At 43.9% G+C, this 21444-nt stretch overlaps 1 protein-coding gene across 3 annotated transcripts in view; it reads left to right on the plus strand.

The window, feature by feature from the left end:
* The window catches only part of POLD3 (DNA polymerase delta 3, accessory subunit), a 35953-nt gene extending 15108 nt beyond the window's left edge, over window positions 1-20845 (plus strand). For 2 of the 3 annotated variants that reach the window (XM_075919599.1, XM_025186943.2), the window contains 6 exons: window positions 6029-6101; window positions 8890-9052; window positions 10401-10510; window positions 15338-15432; window positions 15640-15718; window positions 18426-20845. In XM_075919599.1, coding sequence (XP_075775714.1) covers window positions 6029-6101; window positions 8890-9052; window positions 10401-10510; window positions 15338-15432; window positions 15640-15718; window positions 18426-18631 — 726 coding nt within the window. In that variant the 3' untranslated portion in view covers window positions 18632-20845. The remainder of the gene's footprint in view (window positions 1-6028; window positions 6102-8889; window positions 9053-10400; window positions 10511-15337; window positions 15433-15639; window positions 15719-18425) is intronic. The other variant, XM_075919600.1, reaches the window with a different exon arrangement.
* Window positions 20846-21444: the final 599 nt, after the last annotated feature.

Here is a 21444-nt window from a genome sequence, read left to right on the forward strand (position 1 = left end):
ACATCTTTTTGCAATTTGTTTTGATAATAGCCTTGTTAATCATTTTTTTTCCTTTTCAATTTAAAGAAATGTCAGCCACAGCTTCTTCCCATTGCTTCAGATTCTAGCCTCATTGTCACCTGAGAATACTTAATACGTCTCCCCATTTAAAATAGCTAATGATTGGTTGTCAGTGGTTGTTTCTGTAGCTAGATTATACCTCATACACTTATCCTTTCCTCAGAAGTCCTGTTTTCCAAGCCTGTTGTGGTTTTTTTTTTCTTTCCTCCAGACTCAGAGGTTGGTGTAAATCTGCATAGTTCCATTGTGTCCATGTAAGAAAGATAATTTTTTGATAATTTCCATCTTTCAAAGAAAGATAGTTTCTTTGAATTTTGATTGCTTAACTATAGGTAAGGACTTGATGGTTCAATTTAATTGTATAGCATTTTATTAACTATTCTTAGTAACAGCCACTAGTAGTATAGGATGTTAGAAGTTAAAAACAGTATTGGATTATGATTTTGCTAACAAACTAAAGAAAACTGGTGGATATGATAACCATTCAAGTTTTCATAATCAAATAACACAACCACAGTAGAAAATAACATGCACTCAGCCACTGTGTTAAAGATGGTGACTTTGTGTAGAATTTTTTGATGAAAGCCATGTCTAAACTACAAATTTGTACAGGTTGAACCTTTCTTAACTGGGACACTCTGTCTGGCAACATTCGTGGTGCTGTCAGACCATGGATGTTCCTGGACCAGAGAGCCCTGGCGGCAGGAATCAGGAGTTGGAAGCCCTGCTGGGATCCCAGGAGAGTTGGAGGCTGGGAGTCCTCCTGGGCCAGCAGTAGCAGGACCAGCAGCTCAGCTGGGACTGGAATCTCTGCTGGGCCTGTGGTAGAGGGGGTGACAGCTCTGCCGGGTACAAGAGCCCAGTGAGATTGGCGAGCTGGCGTTGATCTTCCCGGGTCCAGCAAAATCCTTCATTAGGGACTGATCCGGCCCCAAGGATGCCAGACCAGGGAGGTCCAACCTGTATTGGTATAACAATGTTGCTGAGCTAAGTGGTATATTTATACAGGCGGACCCTGACTTGCAATGTGATTGGTTCCTGGGGAATCACTGCAAGTCGTGGGTGTCACAACTTGAACCCCAGAGTGGGTGGACTGAAGATAATGATCAAGCAATTTGTCTCCTGCCATTTTTCTCCAGCCTCTGACAAACAGAGACCAGGGACATCATTTCTATCCCCTGGCTAATAGCCTTTTATGGGCCTAACCTCCATGAAATTATCTAGCTTCTCTTTAAACTCTGTTATTGTCAGTCCTAGCCTTCACAGCCTCCTCTGGCAAGAAGTTCCACAGGTTGACTACGCGCTGTGTGAAGAACTTTCTTTTATTAGTTTTAAACCTTCTACCCATTAACTTCATTTGGTGTCCTCTAGTTCTTCTATTATGGAAACTAATAAAAAACTTTTCTTTATTCACCCTCTCCATACCACTCATGATTTTATAGACCTCTATCATATCCCCCCTTAGTCTCCTCTTTTCTAAACTGAAAAGTCACAGTCGCTTTAACCTCTCTTCATATGGGACCCGTTCCAAACCCCTAATAATTTTAGTTGCCCTTTTCTGACCCCTTTCTAAGGCCAAAATATCTTTTTTGAGGTGAGGAGACCACATCTGTACACAGTATTCAAGATATGGGCGTACCATAGTTTTATACAGGGGCAGTAAGATATTCTGGGTCTTATTTTCTATCCCTTTCTTAATAATTCCTAACATCCTCTTTGCCTTTTTGACTGCCGCTCACACTGTGTGGAAGTTTTCAGAGAACTATCCACAATAACTCCAAGATCTCTTTCCTGATTTGTCATAGCCAAATTAGCCCCCATCAGACTGTACGTATAGTTGGGGTTATTTTTTCCAACGTGCATTACTTTACACTTATCCACATTAAATTTCATTTGCCATTCTGTTGCCCAATCACTCAGTTTGGTGAGCTCTTTTGGGAGTCCCTCACAGTCTGCTTCTGTCTTGACTATCCTAAACAGTTTTGTATCATCCGCAAACTTTACCACCTCACTGCTTATCCTTTTTTCCAGATCATTTATGAATAAGTTGAACCGTATTGGTTCTAGGACTAACCCTTGGGGGACACCACTAGTTAACCCTCTCCATTCTGAAAATTTACCATTTATTCCTACCCTTTGTTTCCTGTCTTTTAACCAGTTCTCAATCCAAGAAAGGACCTTCCCTCTTATCCCATGGCCATGTAATTTACACAAGAGCCTTTGGTGAGGGACCTTGTCAAAGGCTTTCTGAAAATCCAAGTATACTATATCTCAGGCATGTCCAAAGTCCGGCCCGTGGGCCAATTGCGGCCCGTGTTCCGATTTAATACGGCCCCCGCTTCCTCCCCCTCTCCTGGCTCCCTGGCGCTCTTTTGAACTGGCGCGTCCAGCGCGCCGCTTCCGGCCGCGCCGCCGCCGCCCATAGCCTCTGCGGTCCTAGAGCCTGCCCTGTAGGGCACGTCCACACCCCTGCTCCCCCGCTCGGCTGCGGGTTCGCCCTGCCCCCGGGCCGCCGTGAGGCCGGCGTGCCCTGCGCTCTCCGCCCACCTCCGACCCTGCGGGCCCTCCGCCTTGGGGCTGAGAGTGCGGGGTCGGCCCTCACGCATGTTCACTTCTTCAAATCTGGCCCTCTTTGAAAAAAGTTTGGACACCCCTGCTATATCTACTGGATCCCCCTTATCTGCATGTTTGTTAACCCTTTCAAAGAACTCTAATAGATTAGTAAGACATGATTTCCCTTTACAGAAACCATGATGACTTTTGCCCAACAAATTATGTTCTTCTATGTGCCTGACAATTTTATTCTTTACTATTGTTTCGACTAATTTGCGCGGTACTGAAGTTAGACTTACCGGTCTGTAATTGCCAGAATCACCTCTAGAGCCCTTTTTAAATATTGGTGTCATGTTAGCTACCTCCCAGTCATTAGGTATGGAAGCTGATTTAAGGGATAGATTATAAACCACAGGTAATAGTTCAGCAGTTTCCCATTTGAGTTCTTTTAGAACCCTTGGATGAATGCTATCCAGTCCTGGTGATTTGTTAACATTAAGTTTTTCTATTTGTTCCAAAACCTCCTCTAATGACACTTCAATCCAGGACAGCTCCTCAGATTCATCACCCACAAAGGACCGTGCAGATTTGGGAATCTCCCTAACGTCCTCAGCTGTGAAGACTGAAGCAAAGAAATCATTTAGTTTCTCCACAATGGCTGTATCGTCCTTGATTGCTCCTTTTGTATCTCGATCGTCTAGGGGACCCACTGGTTTTTTTTAGCAGGTTTCCTGCTTCTAATATACTTAAAAAACATTTTGCTATTTCTTTTTGAGTTTTTGGCTAGCTGTTCCTCAAAATCTTTTTGCTTTTCTTATTACATTTTTACACTTTATTTGACAGTGTTTATGTTCCTTTCCATTTATCTCACTAGGGTTGGACTTCCACTTCTTGAAAGATGCCTTTTTGTCCCTCACTGCTTCTTTTACATGGTGGTTAAGCCACGATGATTCTTTTTTAGGTCTCTTACTATGTTTTTTAATTTGGGGTATACATTTAAGTTGGGCCTCTATTATGGTGTCTTTAAGAAGTTTCAATGCAGCTTGCAGGGATTTGGCTCTAGTCACTGTGCCTTTTAATTTCTGTTTAACTCACCTCCTCATTTTTGTGTAATTCCCCTTTTTGAAATTAATGCCAGAGTGCTGGACTGGTGAGGTGTTCTTCCCACCCCAGGAATGTTAAATGTTGTTATATTATGGTCACTATTCTCAAGCGGTCCTGTAATAATTATCTCCTGGACCTGATCCTGCGCTCCACTCAGGACTAAATCAAGAATTGCTTCTCCCCTTGTGGATTCCTGTACCAGCTGCTCCAAGAAGCAGTCATTTAAGCCATTGAGAAATTTTATCTCTGCTTCTCTTTCTGAGGTGACATGCACCCAGTCAATATGGGGATAATTAAAATCCCCCATTATTATAGAGTTCTTTATTTTGGTAGCCTCTCTAATCTCCCTCAGCATTTCAATGTCAGTGTCACTGTCCTGGTTAGGTGGTCGATAATATATCTCTACTGCTCAGTTCTTATTATTGGAGCATAGAATTACTATCCATAGTGATTCTATTGAACATGTTGATTCATTTAATATTTTTATTTAATTTGATTCTACATTATCTTTCACATACGGTGCCACTCGGCCTGCTCTATCCTTCCGATATATTTTATATCCCGGTATGATTGTGTCCCACAGATTTTTCTCATTCCACCAGGTTTCAGTGATGCCTATTATATCAATCTCCTTCTTTAATACGAGGTACTCTAATTCACCCATCTTATTAGTCAGACTCCGAGCATTTGTGCAGAAGCACTTTAAAAATTTGCCACTGTTTATTTGTCTGCCCTTCCCTGATGCATTGGATTCCTTTATATGCGGTTGTTTGTCTGTTCTGGACCATGGTTTGTCCTCTCCCCTCCTCTCTTTGACTACAGCTTAGAGAATCTCTGTCAATGGCTTCTCCTATAAGAGAAGTCTCCATCCGATTTATGTGCTTTTCCGAACCAATCGGCTTTCCCCCATCTCTTAGTTTAAAATCTGCTCAATGGCCTTTTTAATGTTTAGTGCCAGCAGTCTAGTTCCACCCTGGTTTAGGTGGAGCCCATCCTTCCTGTATAGGCTCCCCCTCTCCCAAAAGTGTCCCCAGTTCCTAATAAATCTAAACCCCTTTTCCCTACACCATCGTCTTCTCCACGCATTGGGACTCTGAATCTCTGCCTGCCTACCTGGACCTGCGCGTGGAACTGGAAGCATTTCCGAGAAAGCCACCATAGAGGTCCTGGATTTCAGTCTCTGTGTTGCTAACACAGCAGAGGAAAAACAATCCAAAGCTAAAGCATAGCACATTTTGGTCAGATAATTGCATCCAGTTCATCAAGGTCTCCTTCCCAGTGACTCTACCATAGTCAACTCTTTTTACCCCCTTCCCCCAGAAATTGTATTTGCCCCAGGATCTGATCTGATCAATACTCCTACCTACCTAACATTAACTTCTACATTTTTCACAAACTGTATTCACTAAAAAAACAACAAATGGTCTGGTAGCACTTTATAGACTAACAAAACATGTAGATGGTATCATGAGCTGTTGTGGGCACAGCCCACTTCTTCAGATGACTGGAGTTTTGAGTTTAGGATGTGCAGACCCAAAATAAATAGGGGGGAGAGGTGGAGGAGAGTGTATAGAAAATCAGGAAGGTAGAGGGGATCAGTAAGTATCTGAAGATTGGGTAGTTAAAACGAAGCAGCTAAGAATCAAAGTCAGTTGATAGTATCCTTCCTGACATAGGAATCTACACAAAGAGCTGTTTGCACCTTCATTGACTGTTAGGTTGATAGTGTCCCAACCATCCTTCATCACGACTGAGTCCATTTGACTGCACATCCAGTAATTTGATCTATGCCATCAATGCCCCACTGCTATATATATATGGGACAAACTGGACAGTCTCTGTGGGAAAGAATCAATGGACACAAATCAGATATATGTAAAGGAAACATACAGAAACCTGTTGGGGAACACTTTAATCTTCCTAATCACTTGGTGTGAATATACTTGTTCAGTATATAATGCTGAACAACCATCAGATGAGAATGACTTTTTGATCTGGGCTGACCTTGAACTGATGACCTAAGAGTGAATGGTTCCATGTGTCTTTAACAGTTCCCTGAAATATGAAGTCCCTGCAATGGAGAAATTCCAGTCTTTGTTTTCCCATAAACATATTGAAAAGGAAAAAAAAGCAAACCCCAATCAGCATGTTGTTGTTAGTGAGTTTTATGTATCTAGCAACTACAGTACTACTAATTTGGAAGGATGCTTGTGCCAGGTTTGGAGGAGGTTTTGTGTTAATTCTTGTTTTTACTAGAATCTTTATTGTATGTGCAAAACTGTCTTACAACTTATTGTCTCTTTAATTCTAGGCAACTACAGTAAGCAGCAAACCGCCAACTAAAGGGAATGCAATGAGCAACTTTTTTGGAAAAGCTGCCATGAGTAAGCATTATATAATATGCATTTGTCTCCTGAAATCATTGTGGTAATGGATGAGCTGATTGCAGTAAGGAACTACTTTGTGACATTAGGAACTCATTGTTTTAGCAAAATATTGATGCAGTTAAAATATGGCTGATAACAAGTGTGTATTCTTTGCTGTATTGGAGTAGTGGAGGGTCTAAGAAAAAGCAAGACAGGGCCCTAATTGTATTATTTCCCCCCATCGAGCCTGTAATTTACTATACTTTTGTCTGCACTCTGAATCAAGAGGTCTAATTCTTGAGTCTGCTGTCTTAGAGCAGTTAGTAATTCTAAGGCAGAAATTAAAGGAGAGTTGTAAGTGGAATATTTCACACTAGAAAATTATGTGGTGGAAATCAATTGGGCTAATATCATACAGATTTTTAACCCAGGAAGAATTTTTATTACATACATTTTTTTTTAATTTAAAAATGAGCATTTTGAGGCAGGAGAACTGACTATTTGTGAAATAGTTCCTGAAAACTGATACACAGGGAGTGTGTTAATGGGAGTGATTTAGGAGAAAAAGCAAAGGAGGAGGAGGTAGCTGGCCTTGAAGTGTATATTGTTTGTGGGATAATAAAGAATGGACAATTGGAATGGATGAATGAGGGAGATTTTTCTACGTGATGGGATGTTAAGATTCTGAAAGGAAAAAGTTTGGAAAACAAATGTGTAAGACTATTCAAATGTGCACCAGTAACAACAAAAGGAGGTAAGGATGCCACTGGTTAACCAGTAAGCATCACCATTACCGGGTGATACTTACTGGTTAACTAATGGCCCAGCTGGACTGGAGCAGCCCCATGCCTGACACAAGCAGGGAACTGCTCTGGCTAGGCCCACCGCGCCACGCCGCGGCCAGGGGCCACTCCAGCCTGCGGGATCCCATTTAAGCAGTTAACTGGTTAAATGGGATTTTGCATCTCTAGTAGGAGGAGTGAAGGAGGTGTTTCCAGAACAAAGTCCGGGATGATATTGGTAGTATTCCAGTGAAAGAAATCTGTTGGATTTTTCAGAGTGCAGCATCTGGCATTCAGCATTTAACAAATGATATTAGAATAGTGTCTGATCCTAGTGCTAGAGAACCACTTGTGAGTCCTTATTTTGTTAAAGTATGACACTGTGAGGTGTGGAGATTTTCATCAAACATTTAAAAATTATACAAGCAGCTATTACCATTAATCCAATTAAATTCTTAATATCTACAAAGAGTCCAAGATCAAAGGAATATGTTCTAAAAAGTGGGAAAGCTGACGTAAAATGGAAAGGTAAGTAATTTGGAATAAATTACACTTTTTTCCTCTAATCTGTTGCCATGTGTGGTATGCTGTGCACTACTGTGGTACTGAGCTCCTGCAACTATACCCCTTCACAATGACCTCTGTCCAGTGGCTAAGGATGGAGCAGCATTGCCAGGAACAAAGGGGCTGAGAGGAGCTTGGCTCTTGGGCACTAATCTCTTTCCTAGCCTCAGAAACTTTATCTCAGGACTCAGGCAATAACAAACAATGATTGGGTCTTCTGACTCTTTGTTGTTGCTCAACTTGCGGTTGATCATTTTGTGTCATAGGTGCGATGTGTTACCTAGCTAGGATCACTGAAACTGCTAGATAAAGCATCTGGCCCATTTTTGATGGCCCTTTAGCCCATTGACAGCTTGATTCAGCATGAGCCGAAGGGTGGGTGCTAGAAAGATGCTGATGGCAATTTTATCAGAGCTGTTGGCACTCTCTGATCCCATCGGTCGTGAGGTTTTGTTGACTCAGTTGTTGAATACTTCCTCTTCCTCTCTGAGGTATCTCAGATGTGGGTTGTCACCTCTCCTGTTCAGTGTGCATGTATGGCAGCTGAGTGAAATCAAGGCATTGTGATTAGGCTGCTGGTGAATAAGACCACTGCCAATTATTCTGAACAATGTTGTCTCACTGGTTCTTTGTACTTCCTTCTCTATGTCCATCTGCTGTCTCTTGTATTGTACTAAGATTGTAAACTCTTTGGGGCAGGGACCATCTCTTTAGTCTGTGACTGTACAGTCTCTGATCCATTGGACTGCTTGCTGATGGCATGTAGAGAATTGCCTGGTCACGTGGTGCTGGCTCCAATCCTTGTTTCTAGCAACATGAATTGCATTAAAAACAGCTAAAAATATATTAAAATTCTTTCCTATTTCTTTTCCATGTAAGCAATAGCTGTTGCTACAATAGGCATTCTGCAATTGCAAACGGTACGGCCGTAGTCCAGGTAATCACCAGTGGATGGGGAGGTATTCTACAAGATGGGTCCTAGGTTATAACCGTGGCTCCTTGATGCTGTGGTAATACAAGTAGTAGTCATGGGCTACAGGACCACAACCATGAGGCTAAACACAGCTCCGGTTGCACTTCTTCAAACCTGGATTTTGCTGTTTCTGTGCTTCTCATACAGAACTCCTATTTGAACTTGGATAGGAGTGAAGTTGCTGATGCTGAACCCAGACAAGTTGGAAATTTGTCACTTGGAGAGATTCATCTAGAGCAGTAGAGGAGATTGTGCCTGTGCCTTCATATAGAAGTGTAGCAGTGCCCCTTTTCTGGAATGGCTTGCAGTTGTAAGGTTGCAAAGGATCCCTTCGTGCTTCTGAACATGGTCTGTAGTGCGCCTTCCATCTGTAGCTGACTGATACTACGACCTGTCCTTTTTCTTGCAGACACTGTATACTAATTCCTTTGTCATTTCCAGACCGTGTGAAATAAGCAGTATGCACTCTTATTTGTCTTATTCGCAGATAAGCTTAAAGTCAGCTCTGAGTCTGAACAGCCAAAGGAAGAAAAAACAGTTGCCAAGCCCTCCGTTTCTACAGTGGAACCCAAATCACCCCCCATTGCCACACTGGAGAAACCTGGGAAAAAAATGGAGCCTGTGAAAATCCAGCAAAAGGACAAAAGAAGGTAGAGCAGTGGTTTTCAAACTCTGATCCATTGGACTGCTTGCTGATGGCATGCAGAGAGCTGCCTGATCACATGGTGCTGGCTCAAATCCTTGTTTCCAGCAACATAAATTGCCTTAAAATCAGCTAAAAATATATTAAAATTCTTTCCTAGTATTTCTTTTCCACGTAAGCAATAGTGGTCGCTACAATAGAGGCATTATGCAGTTGCAAACGGTATAGCTGTAGTCCAGGTAATCACCAGTGGATGGGGAGGTATTCTACAAGACAACCTCTTTATGGAATTGTGGCCCACACGGAACGAACTTAGTAATCTTGGGGAGAAATAAAGGGACCTGGCAAGAGCACCTGCTTTGCAGGGTAGATTTATATTCCTGAATTTATGTGTGCAGACAGCTTTCAACATGTGAAGTTCTGCTAGGTGGTTGAGGTAGCTGATGTACTGCTGCTTTTTAAGACACTGAATTATGTTGGGTGATGTTCCAAGTAAAATTATGTGCAGTCCTCTGTTTTTAATCCAACCCAAGCTGACAGAGACCAAAAATCATTACAGTCTCATAGCTGTTTGGTGGCCTGCGTGTAATTAATTGGTGGTCTCATTCCATTTCCTGCTGAATGGGTATACACATCACCCAACTCACCATCACAGCTGTTGCTAATTGGCCTCCTTGTAGATAGTCTCGTTTGAGAAGCCAAGGGCCTGGGAACTGCACGTTGGCAGTGCAGTGTAGAGAAGGCTACTTGGGCTTACCTGTTCTATGAATATGCAGAGGCCTTCAGCCTCCAGGGCTTTAGTCTGGCATGTCGTGCCAGCTCGAAAAGAAGAAAGAAGCTGTTTTACTTTTTCAGTAGCAAAAATGCGATTACATTAAAAAAAGTCTTTTAAAAAATGGCTCCAGAAATCTGAGACACTACCTCATAGTCCGTGGCAAGGAGTCTATCAAAATAACTTCTGAGTGGGTCTGTTAGGACACTAGTTCTTAGATGGCTGAGCAGTGGTGACGAGATCAGTAATGCCCTCCTGCCAGGCTACCTTGGTCAAGCAAGGTAAGTCTCTAGGCAAAACCTCTGCACACTGAAGTGTGGGGTGCCAGAGAAATCTTTGCTATAGGAAGAGCTGGGGAGGGGTGAGAAGGCGGGTCTTAAAAAAAGTCCGTGTGTGTGTGTGTGTGTGTGTGTGTGTGTGTGTGTGTATCCACGTATGGATGTGTGCATTTTGTAAATGTCTGTGAGGTACTTGTTTTCATGTAATTTATATAATTATGAAGATTGTAGTTGCCTACATCAGTGTCATTTTTTATAAGCACACTAGAGGTCTGAAGCATGTTCAGTTTGTTCCTTTGTGCCAGTAGAGTGAAGAGGGTGGATATGACAGATAATGAGGAGAAGGAGGATGAAAATCTGAAGAAAAAGAGGAGGCGAATCAAACGGCCTCAGTCTGACAGCAGTGAAGATGAAGGTAAGAAGATGTGATTGCAAGAAACTAATGAAGGAAACCTGGGACAGGTGTTCTTGTTTTCATCATATTACTAAGGGATAATACCACCCAAGACTGTTAAAGCCAACAGTTTGGATGACCTCAGATGTATTTGCTGGCCCAGTATCCATGCAAATGGCTGCAGTCTGAGCTTCCCCCGTTATTTTTGCCACAAGCCACCTCAGAGAACCTTCTGGAGGCCCCGAGTAATTTGGTCTTATTGTGACTTAGCTCAGGCTTGGCTCTGTCCTCTTGAGTGTGCTGCCAGCAAGGTTCCCTATAAGCCACAGAGCTGCCTAATAAGCCTCAGGCAGGGGTTCTGAGCTACTGGCACAGGACTGCAGTGGCTGGGGAAGAGGCCCCTTTCCCTTGATCACAGCAGCTCCCTGTTAGCTCTGGAGAATCATGTCTCTCCCCTGACCCTGGCAGGGAGCTGGTGCAGACAAGGCAGAGGCACCCTCCTCTGGACCCAGCAGCAGGGCCTGATTAAGAAAGTGGCCTTTGGGGCTGTAAAGTCTCTGTTCTGGGCCAGCCCTTCCTGGCAGCTCTGCATGCTGCTGTTCCTTCCTTTTCCCTCTCCCACCTCTTGGCTGGAGCCATGTCACCGTGAGGGGCTGGGCTGTCTATTCAGCTCCCATTGGCTGGGACTTGAGGCCAGTGGGAGCTGTGAGAGACAGTGCCTGTTGGTGAGCACAGGGCAGCACACTGTCTATGTCCCCTCAAAATGGGAGTTGCCTCAATTAAGTGTTCTGCCCTCCAACTCCCTGCTTCAGTCCTGAGCCCCATCCACCACCCTAGCTCCCTCTTAGACCTCAAACTCCAACCCTGAGCACCTTCCTGCACCCTAACTCCTGCCCAGATCCCACCCCTCTCCCCAATCCCAGCCTTCTGCTCCAAGCCCACTCCTGTACTCCGAACCTCTCGAACCCCACCTGGAGCTCCCTCATACCTCATCCCCAGCCCCACCCCACAGCCTGCACTCCCAGCCAGAGCCTTCATCCCTCCAACCTTGAGCTTCTTCTCACACTCTGAATCCCTCAACCCCACGTACAGATCATCCATGAGCAGAATGAATTTCGTTATATGCACCAATATGGAGGCGATTGTTGCACATGAAAAATTAGAGGGAGCACTGGTTGTCAGTTGCACTAACTTGTGCCAGAGAGTTTTATGATACTCTCTGAGAGGTATAGTGCCCTCCTCAGAGTCCTAACCAGTTCAGTTAGTAAATTGCAAGTAGGGAGCTCCAGGAGTTAGTTTTTAGGATCTTGATTATGCAGAATGTTTATAGATGTTGTTTGCATTACTATTAACGTGAGATTTTTCAAGAATACAGATAATAGAGGAAAAAAATACAGCCTGAGTCAGCAAGGTGCTGAGTGCCCTTGTTCTTATTGACTTTGATGGAAGCTGAGTGGGCAGAACTTTGCAAGAATGGGGCCTGTAATGAGGAACTGACAGCCAGATTCCAAAGGTCTTGGGTATTTTGAGGTGATGGATGTTATTTACTATATATAATTGGGAGCCAAGCTAGGGAATGTATGTGAAATGAAACAGTCATCCAACAAGCTGATTAGGAAAAGAATTTGGAGTTTGTTGAAAAATGAATGAAACCCTCATTCAGTGTCTGACAGTAAGAAAAGGTACAACTGATACTAGGTTGGAATAAATCCCAGCAACCTCCAACGTATGACGGGGGGCTTGAGTTTTTTCACAAGGGCCTTGCCTTGGATCCTACTACTGAAGCCACCCCCACTTCCCAGGGCTAGTTTTTCATAGCCAGCTCTGGCTGGTCAGTTTAGCCCAGTATTTCTTAAACTTTTTAAGACTGAGGAACACCAAACAATAATTTAAAAAAAAAATTTTTTTTTGAGGAACACCAAGGATTGATTTCTTTGAGCCAAAAAAAAAAAAAAACCAACCCAAGGTCGGGGGAAAGTTATTGGGGGAGGGGAAGGATCGGGGGAAAGTTATTGAGCCCTTTAAGGGTGGCCATTTTGAATTCTGTTCTCCGCGGCGCACAGTTTAAGAAACATTGGTTTAGCCCTCTGGCTGGTCGGTTAGGCCTCTGGCTAGCCTTCAGTGAATGTTTCAAACCTTGCCTAGGAGTTTCCAGAGGGTCCTTACTTTCAGAATATTGGAAATGGGAATTTTAAACTCTCTGCAACGTCTCACCCAGGAAAGCCCAAAGGCAGCTTTGCCTATCTCAGCAGGTAGCACCTTCGGACAAGATCAGGTGTTGAGTGTCATGGGGGAACATTGCTCTGAATGAATGTCAAGACAGGAGCCTCCTCTAATGCAGCACCACACAGGGCAGGCATCTCTCTCACTAGGGAAAGCCTCATTGCCCACCTGATCTCAGTATGTGTTTCATGCCGGGACATCCCCTCAATAAGCCCACCAGAGCAGGACATGTTGGAAGCTTTACATGCCCCCAGAAGGGGCCATGTACTCCAACTTCACAGTAGCAGTGATTCTCAGAGAGTGTGTAAAACAGAAGGGTTTATTAGTCATCTGGAACACAGTATAGAACAGTTTTTGTTAGCAAGTACAAAGGTTCTGCAAAGTCCATCTTAGGGCAGGAGTGGAGGGGGATCCAGACCACTGGGATCTCCCCTACGAGATCCAAACTGAGAGCCTGATCAACTTCCAGCAGCCCTCCCTGAGTCACTCCAAGTTGCACCACCTCTATCCTTTGTCTCTTTCCTGGGCAAACTGGTCACCTGGTCTCTTTGTCTCTCTATTCTCCAACTCCTTCAGCTGGCTCCTTGCAGAGGATGGACCATCAGGATGGACCTCCTGGCCATCAGTTTCCAGGGTGCAGAAGTGTCTGGCTATTGTTTGGGCTCTGGGAGAAAGCCGGCAGTTAGACCTGCCCTCCAGGGTCTCTGCAATGATCTCACACCTTTGTCCCACCACTTAGATACTTGTGCAACACATGGAGAAAGCATGGCACACATAGTATTCATACAAATCATTATGAAAGTTCCTATTTCATCACATTGGGTTTTGGTGTTTGCACAACACCTGCCATTTACCAACTCTGCAGCAAGGTGAAATACTGAATTGTGCTGCCTGTTTCTGTGCCTCGTTCACTGGAAGCGCGAGTCTTGGTTTGAAGGACGTAATTTATTATTTAGCATTGGCAGCCAACCATTCTTTCACTTGAGCCCTGGATTAACCTGTGAAGATCAGTTGGCCACACGCCTGGCACAGTCAGAACTCTTAACACTGAGCTAATCGTTGGGATAGTTACAGATCCAGAATTCATGTTACAGCTACAGTATGTGTGCTGCTCTGTGGCCAGCAGAGACAGGGAGGAGGTGGAGCCAACCAGGAACACTGCCCTTCTCCCCCAGCCAACACTTCCATAGACTGCGGGAGGAGGTTTTCCTCCCATTACTAGCTCTCACCAGGTTTGAAGCCTCGCATGGTAGTAGCTTTCACTGGGCAACTTTCACTTGGGCAACTTTCACTCTTCTAGCAGCCATGTAAGCTAGTCAGAATGGTGTCTCTTGAGAGATACAAGGCACATCTCCCTCTTGCACTGTGCTGAATACAAGACCCCTTCACATTTCTTTCCCTCTGTCAAATCCAGAGGGCATTGAACCCAGACCTCTTACATAGTTACAAACCTTGTCAGCTTCACTCTGCTTCTGCCTGGCAAAGCTATGAAATGCTCTGGAACTAGTGCTTCGCTTCACAGGCTCCTGAAGGTAGCACTGCATCAGGTTAGGTTCCTTTTGCAATTTGAAGCTTGCAGCCACTATTCCTCCACACCCACCGACTGACTGCATAGTATAAATGCTGAAAAGATTGTGTGAACAGATGAAATAATTAGCTAGTGAGTATAATTAGAAATGTCAAAGTGTAACTGACACAGTAAACAATGAACCCAGGCTCATGGGTTAAATGTGCATGGTTACACGCAGGATCTTCCCCTGCGCTGCTGTTTCTGTATCTGAGGCAGCAGTGTGGGAGGCAGCCTTTTAGACCAGCTACATGCATACTGGCTCCCACAGAGTTGCCCCCCCCCCCCGCCTCTATCAGAGGCAGCAGCAGAAGGTAGCAGGCGGGAGCTGCCTGCCCCAGTGTGCAACTGTATAGCCACTGAATTTTTCAGCGGTTACACAATTACTTAACGAAACGCTTAACGAAATGCATTTTAGCATCCCTAATTATAATGGAAGGGAGGGAACAGAGTTGTCCTTTGGTGAACTCTTCAGATATTGTAACTTACCCTTAAGAGTTCCTTTTCATAAAAGTATTTGAATGCCTGTAAGCACTAGCAGTTTGAGATTCGTGACACCCTTGTGAAGTAAGTGTCATGTCCATTTTACCAGTGGGCGGAGACAAAGAAATTGAGTGACTTAGTGAAGGTTTTGCATTGAATTGGAATTATTGAGTCTCCTAAGTTTCTCTAACAGAAAATTGCTTGGCCTCCCTTTGTGAGAGTCTGTCAGTGATTGAAATGCATAGTAACTGATGCTAACATATGCCAGTTTGGGGGCCTAAAATAGTACCTGAGTTTTCAGAGGTGCTGAAAACACACTTCTGCCATTGAGAACTATGGCTTTGCAGCACTTCTGGAAACTTAGCCATTCACTTGGAGCCTAAACGTGGATTGATCATGCCTAACGTCAGACAGCCATTTGGAACAGTTTGCCCTGACTTTGATGAGGCAGCAGCTTTACAGGCAAGGGCTACATGTACTTAACAAGTGAGCTGGGAAACGCTGCAGGCTAACAGGGGGAGAGGGGGTGCTGTCCCAAATGCCATCACGGTCTCCAGCTCCTTTTCTTTTGGCAGATATCTCAGTATCTCCCACTCCTCCGGAAGCTAACGCCCCCTCGCCTTCTCCAGAGCCTGCACTGAAGATTGAACTAGAGCCGACAACCACTGAGGTAAAGACATGTCAGGATGGTAACTTGCATTTATGTGTTTGTCTGGATGAAGTGCGGAAATGCATGGTGTTCACAGAAGCAGGGCTGTAGGGAGTGCTGGAGAAGGGAGCATGGTGCATCAGACCTGACTGACTACATTGGGCTCTCATAGATCATGCCCATAGCAGCTCTGTACACTCACCCTGACTTCATTTTGGATCCCTTCAGGCTCCGACTGGAGGAAAGAAGCGGAAACGGAAGCGTGTGCTGAAATCCAAAACGTTTCTGGATGATGAAGGCTGCATGGGTAAGAATAGTTAGCTCTGTCCCCTGCACCCACAAGTAGGGGCTCCCTTTGTCAAGGTGTTTTGCACCTTTTGCTGACCAAACTTATCAGGAAGGAGCCTACAGCATCACTTGATTCTTTTTTCCATGCGTGCTGAGGATTCCACTTCCACTTTCCTGCACTGTGGTAATCGTCTCTGGCAGAAGAAGGTGGAGTGGCGTTGTCATTGACTGTGTCACTCTCAATCACAAACTTTTTGAAGATTTTTCTTTTGTTCCTTCTTTCCTACCATTTATAACCAGCATTAGCCCTTGTTCTCCTTTCTGAAAATATATTCCTTTAAAAAACATGCTGCAGATTATAGATCAGTTTCCCTGGTGACACAAAGCAGATAGAATACCCAGGGCAGCTGGATTCTGGCCCTCAGTATAATGTAGAATGCCCCAGGTAAACTGGGTAAGAGCAACAAGAAGCATGTTTGGGATTTAAAACTTTAAAAAAGCAACAAAAAGCAACTTATTTGTTCTTAACAGGCTAAAGTGCTTTAATTCTGAAAAACTGGTGGATGCATTATTTATAGTAAGCATAATGTAGACCTGATCCAATAAGACATTGAGTGCCCTCGATTCCTGTGGACTTGAATAGGAATCCAGGGAGTGTGGCCTATTGCAGGAGACTTCAGGTCCTGTGTTTTATATATCTTCTGTAAAGAAAGCTAAAGCTAGCAGGAAAGTAACTGTCTTCAATAGTAACTACAAGCTCTAGTACTGGAGTTTTGTCAGAGGGAAATAGATTTGTTCAGAATCACTTGTTGAGTTTGCATTGGGGGGGGGGGGGGTGTTTTGCACTCCTGACTCCAGATAATACTGTTAATACTTTTGGAAGGAAAATAAAACCTTGCTCCACAGCTATGTTTTAATAAGCTCTGCATCCTGAGCTCACCATAATGAACATTAAAGCTTTTATTTCTAGCAAAAAATTCTGCATTCCTTTTTCTGTTCAGCTTTTTCCAAATGTGCCAGAACTGGGAAGCTTGCCTTTTCCCCACTGGAGCATGGGTTTAAATGGTCTCTTGTGAAATAGGCAGACCTTTGGTTTACAAATTAATATCTACTACAGTTTTATGAAGGGGAAAATAAGGCCCCTGTGGTGCACTTGGAGAAGGCTCAGAGTAGCACAGGGAAAGTCAGATGAGCTATGATACTGAAGAATAGGGTAAGAAAAAATTTGCACTAGTCTGTGGTCCAGAACTTGCTATCCCCATTTCATCCCGTCTCTCCCCCTGCCCCATGTGAGCCTGATAACTGCAAATCTTCTGGACTGGTACAAAATATTTGCATCATTTGAATTATGGGATTCTCATGTTTTTAAAATGGGTTAAAGCCACCTAGATCAGAGCCAAAATATTAGATCTTCGGATCCATATCTTCCTGCTATATGGCCTCCCTTGAATGTCTCCATGCTTTAGTGGCCACTTTTCCAAGGACTGCTACAGCTAGGAATGGGGTTGTAAAGCGTTGTAAACCCCTGCTTTGCCACCTTTGTTTCTTTGCCATGCTTGAGGATTTCCCCTTCTCTGCAGATGAGTTGGAGGAAGTAGCTTCTCCCAGCCTCAGCCAACCACTTTCCATGCCCTGTTGCTTAATCCAGAGTACATGTGTTAACCTTAACTCCTCTTCAGTGTCCCTGGTTGGAGGTGAGGGGTAGAAGGGAAAGCAACAAGAATGATTAAAGGTCTAGAGAACATGAGCTATGAAGGAAGATGGAAAGAATTGGGCATGTTTAATTTAGAAAAGAGAAGAGTGGGAGGGGACATGATAGCAGTTTTCAAGCACCTAAAAGAATGTTACGAGGAGGAGGGAGAAAAATTGTTCTCCTTGGCCTCTGAGGATAGAACAAGAAGCAATGGGCTTAAACTGCAGCAAGGGAGGTTTAGGTTGGACATTAGGAAAAACTTCCTAACTGTCAGTGTTGTTGAGTTAAAAAAAAAAAACTGACCAGGGCAACAAAACTAGAAGGGAGGGGGGGTTGGGTTGCCTCGTGTCCCCCCAGGAATTTCTTCACGTCCCCCAGATTGGGAACCCATGGTCTAGATGGTGCTTGGTCCTGCCGTGAGGGCAGGAGACTGGACTTGATGACCTCTTGAGGTCCCTTCCAGTTCTAATGTTCTATGAGTCTATACTTGCTGCATGCCATCCGTATCACAACTGGCGTTTTCCACATCCACCAAGAGCAGGGCCAGCCCTACCATGAGGTGAACTGAGGTGCCAGACTGTGGGGGGGAAGGGGTGCCACTAAGACCCAGAGTGTAGAAAATTGTGTCTGCTGCTGGTGCCTATGTATTCTCTATGCTCTAGATGCACAGAGATGGTGGAGTGCTGTGCTGGAGGAAGGAGGGCACAAGAGACCTTTCAAAGTTTTGTCCCAAGCGAGGGGACATGGGGGCGTCATTTGAGCTCCCCACCTCTAGTGCCAAAATGTTGTGGGCCGGCCCTGATGGAGAGGCATTCCCTGATGCAACAGTTTTATAACAGCTTTGTAGCATCAAGCAGAATTCATCCATTGACCCTAGACAGGTTCCCCACATTGTCCCATTTGCATACCAAAATGGCACAGCCACCTTGTGTTGTGCGCCTCTCACACATCCTCCTGTATTCCTTGCATATACTGCTTGGTTGCAACTGTTCTGAGCAAAGCCTTAACCACTCCTGTCACATTCTCTTGCCAGTGACTGAAAAGGCTTACGAGAGCGAATCCTGTACAGATAGTGATGGGGAAGTCACCAAAGCCAAGCTGCCAGCTGCACTCGGTCCGTCCATGTTGGCTGGGAAGAAAGAACCCAAGGAGGAACGGAAAGGCCTGAAGAAAGGGGTAGCCCCAGCCAGCAAAGCAAACAAACAAGTGTCCATCATGGGCTTCTTTCAGAAGAAATGAACTGAATCTCTCCCCACGATCCCTGGGCAGCTTGGAAATGTCGCTCCTTTCAGTAGCTTTCTATAAGCCTCAGCTTTGGAGGAGAACAACCCGACGGGCTATCCTGGTGGGAAACATCTAGCTTCCTGTGTAAATAAGCTCTCCAGACCAGGTTTTACATCAGAAAACGTAACTGTATCCATTACCGTTTAATTCTGTCTTCTGTGCTATGCTTTTGAAAGCAGCGGCTGGGAGCAAACTCTAGAGGAACACATGGAGCTCCGTTAACTTGTTTACATGATGACATTTTAATTTTTTTTAAGCATGGCCTGTGACCTGTCCAGAACTAAGGCCTGTTCCATGAGTAGCTGGAGAAAATAAGAAGCTAATCCTTTTAGTGGAATCATTTGATCTTTTTTTCCTGTTTAAATGTTCAGGTTGGTTAAAAACTGTCGTGTAACAGGCTCACACCCCAATGTTGAACATCTGCCTACAGCTGTAACTGGATGAAATCAATTTGATTTCCCACTCAAGACAGGTAAATAGTTTTCTCTCTGCCTTTATAATCTTTGTTGGACAAAGTACCACATAAAATTCTTTCAACTGTTTCTTCCTTTCATACACCCTCTGTAAAGTGCTTGGGTGCCTAATTAGAAACCAGAACACTGCTTATGCTCCATCACTCTTTTCAAAAAACATCAGAAAGGCTTGCCACGCAGTTGGATATAGTGAACCTAGGGGAAGGTCAAGCCCATCTGGCCACTGGGAAAGAACTGTATGTTCAGCTGGAGAAGTGGGTGGTGATTGAATTGAAGTGGGTGTATGAGCAGGTTGTCCTGATGTACCTGCCTGCAGCATAGCCAGGGACATAAAGACATTTGCAGCTCCTATTTTGTTAGCTTTTATTTATTTAAAATCTAATGGACATGTGCCATGTACAGATTTTTTTTAAAAAAACCTTGTGTCTAAGGAAATGTGCCATAGCAAAATATTGGCCCCAAGGAACCAATAGCCTGTGAAGATGTGCATGGTTTTGGGGCCCAAATTGCCAAACGTGACTAGGGGTTTTGGTTGTCTGAACTTTCATCTACAGTTAAAATTTCGATGGATTTAGCTACGCCGCTTAGGGGTATGAGAGATTCCCAGCCCTGAGCACCATGGTTAAAGTGGCCTGATCCCAGTGTAAATGCAGCTGTGTTGATGGAAGAATTCTTCAGTCGACCCAACTAACTCAGCTCAGGGTGGTGAATTCTGCACGTGGACAGAAAACATCCTTCTTTTGAGGTAGGGACATCTTTATCCACTGGAGTGTAGACATGCCTCAGCTTTGGGAAGCTCAACATGAGACACCTTAAAAGAAACTATTTTTCAGAGGGTCCATGCTTAGTGCTTTTGGAGAATCCAGCCCCTTCAAGGCATTTCCCATTGGACATCTAAACTCATGAGTAACTTTGAACAGGATTTTAGGCCTACTCGTACAGATGGAGAGCCTTGAGTGAGTGCCGATGACAGGGAGTGGATAAAGGAAGGAAATTGATTATAGTTCAAACCTGAGGTACTGAGGAACATTTTAACGTTCAAGAAGCTGTAATTCAGGCTTACTTATCAAACAGTTTCTTTTAATAGGTCATGGTGCTGAACAATCAGAATTAGCACTCATCCTAACAGAAATCCCCTTCCCTTTCTTCCCTGAAATCAAGAGTAGTTCCAGCTTAGTGAAAGCTAAAACATTATAAGCTGCTAACATGCTAGGCTGCTACTCTCATGTCTGCTCAGAGCAAGAGGGTGTCTCTGGATTTCTGACTATACTTATGCCGTACCTGGATGGTAATGGTGATTGTAGTAAATAAACTCAATCAACAGTTTAGTGTTTAAGGTTAGCCTCATAACTGAGCTGTGGATAAAAGAGAGAAACTACACTGAATTCTTTGACTGGGATTTCCCTAGCAGGAGACTATAAGACAGATATCAGTGGGGCAGAAGTGGGGTTGACATTGTATCTGTAGGTGTTAAAACTTGGCTTTTCATGCAGCAAGATGGGTAAGGTTTCACATGTTCGGGACAATTTTAATGGCAGTAGAGGGCCCCCACTGCAAAAGGATGTAAAGCCTTGGTTTTACGAAGAACTTTGCATCTGTCCCAGAATAATTCCACTTCAATGTTTCTATTTTTCTTGACACAGCTGGAAGTATATTCTAAGAGTAAATTTCAATAATAAAACCCTTTAAACACTTACCTTCTCTTGTTTGTGTTACTGATTGTTCTTGGAGAGTCGTGCTACTTTCTGATTTCCTGAATAGCTTGTACAAATCTGTGTAAAACTGGTTCATGGTATTCAATTGCATGGAAAAAATTCCAGATATAAAAGCAATCCAAGACTTTATAGAACAAAGGATGCAACTATTACCCAGTCTGTTAACTGGGGAGTCTAGAGAGAGTTTGAGGGCTTTAAAGTTCCAGATATATTGTTTAATGCAATGCTGTGCTATGAGACAAACATGCTGGTTTCTCTTGCCCTTTATAAAGATTAAAAGGGTATCTTCTGGCATGACTGTTATAAGTTCTGTCATTGGTTGGAGGCCCTCTACTTTAATAGTTCTCAGATTCCTGGGTGATCTAGGGTAAGTTGCCTGGCACAAGGCTGAATCATGGGTCAGTTTCTTGTGAGACTGTGGGCAAGTTCCCCATCTATAAAAATTGGACTAGCACTTCCTAGCTCCAGAGGTGCAGAGGATAAATGCATGAAAATATTGCGAGAGGTTCAAATATTAAGATAATGGGAGCCATATAACTACCATAGATAGTAAGATTTTCTTTGTATTCCTGTGTGCAGA

The sequence above is a fragment of the Pelodiscus sinensis genome, chromosome 1, assembly GCF_049634645.1.
Source record: "Pelodiscus sinensis isolate JC-2024 chromosome 1, ASM4963464v1, whole genome shotgun sequence".
In the NCBI taxonomy this organism is placed as follows: domain Eukaryota; kingdom Metazoa; phylum Chordata; order Testudines; family Trionychidae; genus Pelodiscus; species Pelodiscus sinensis.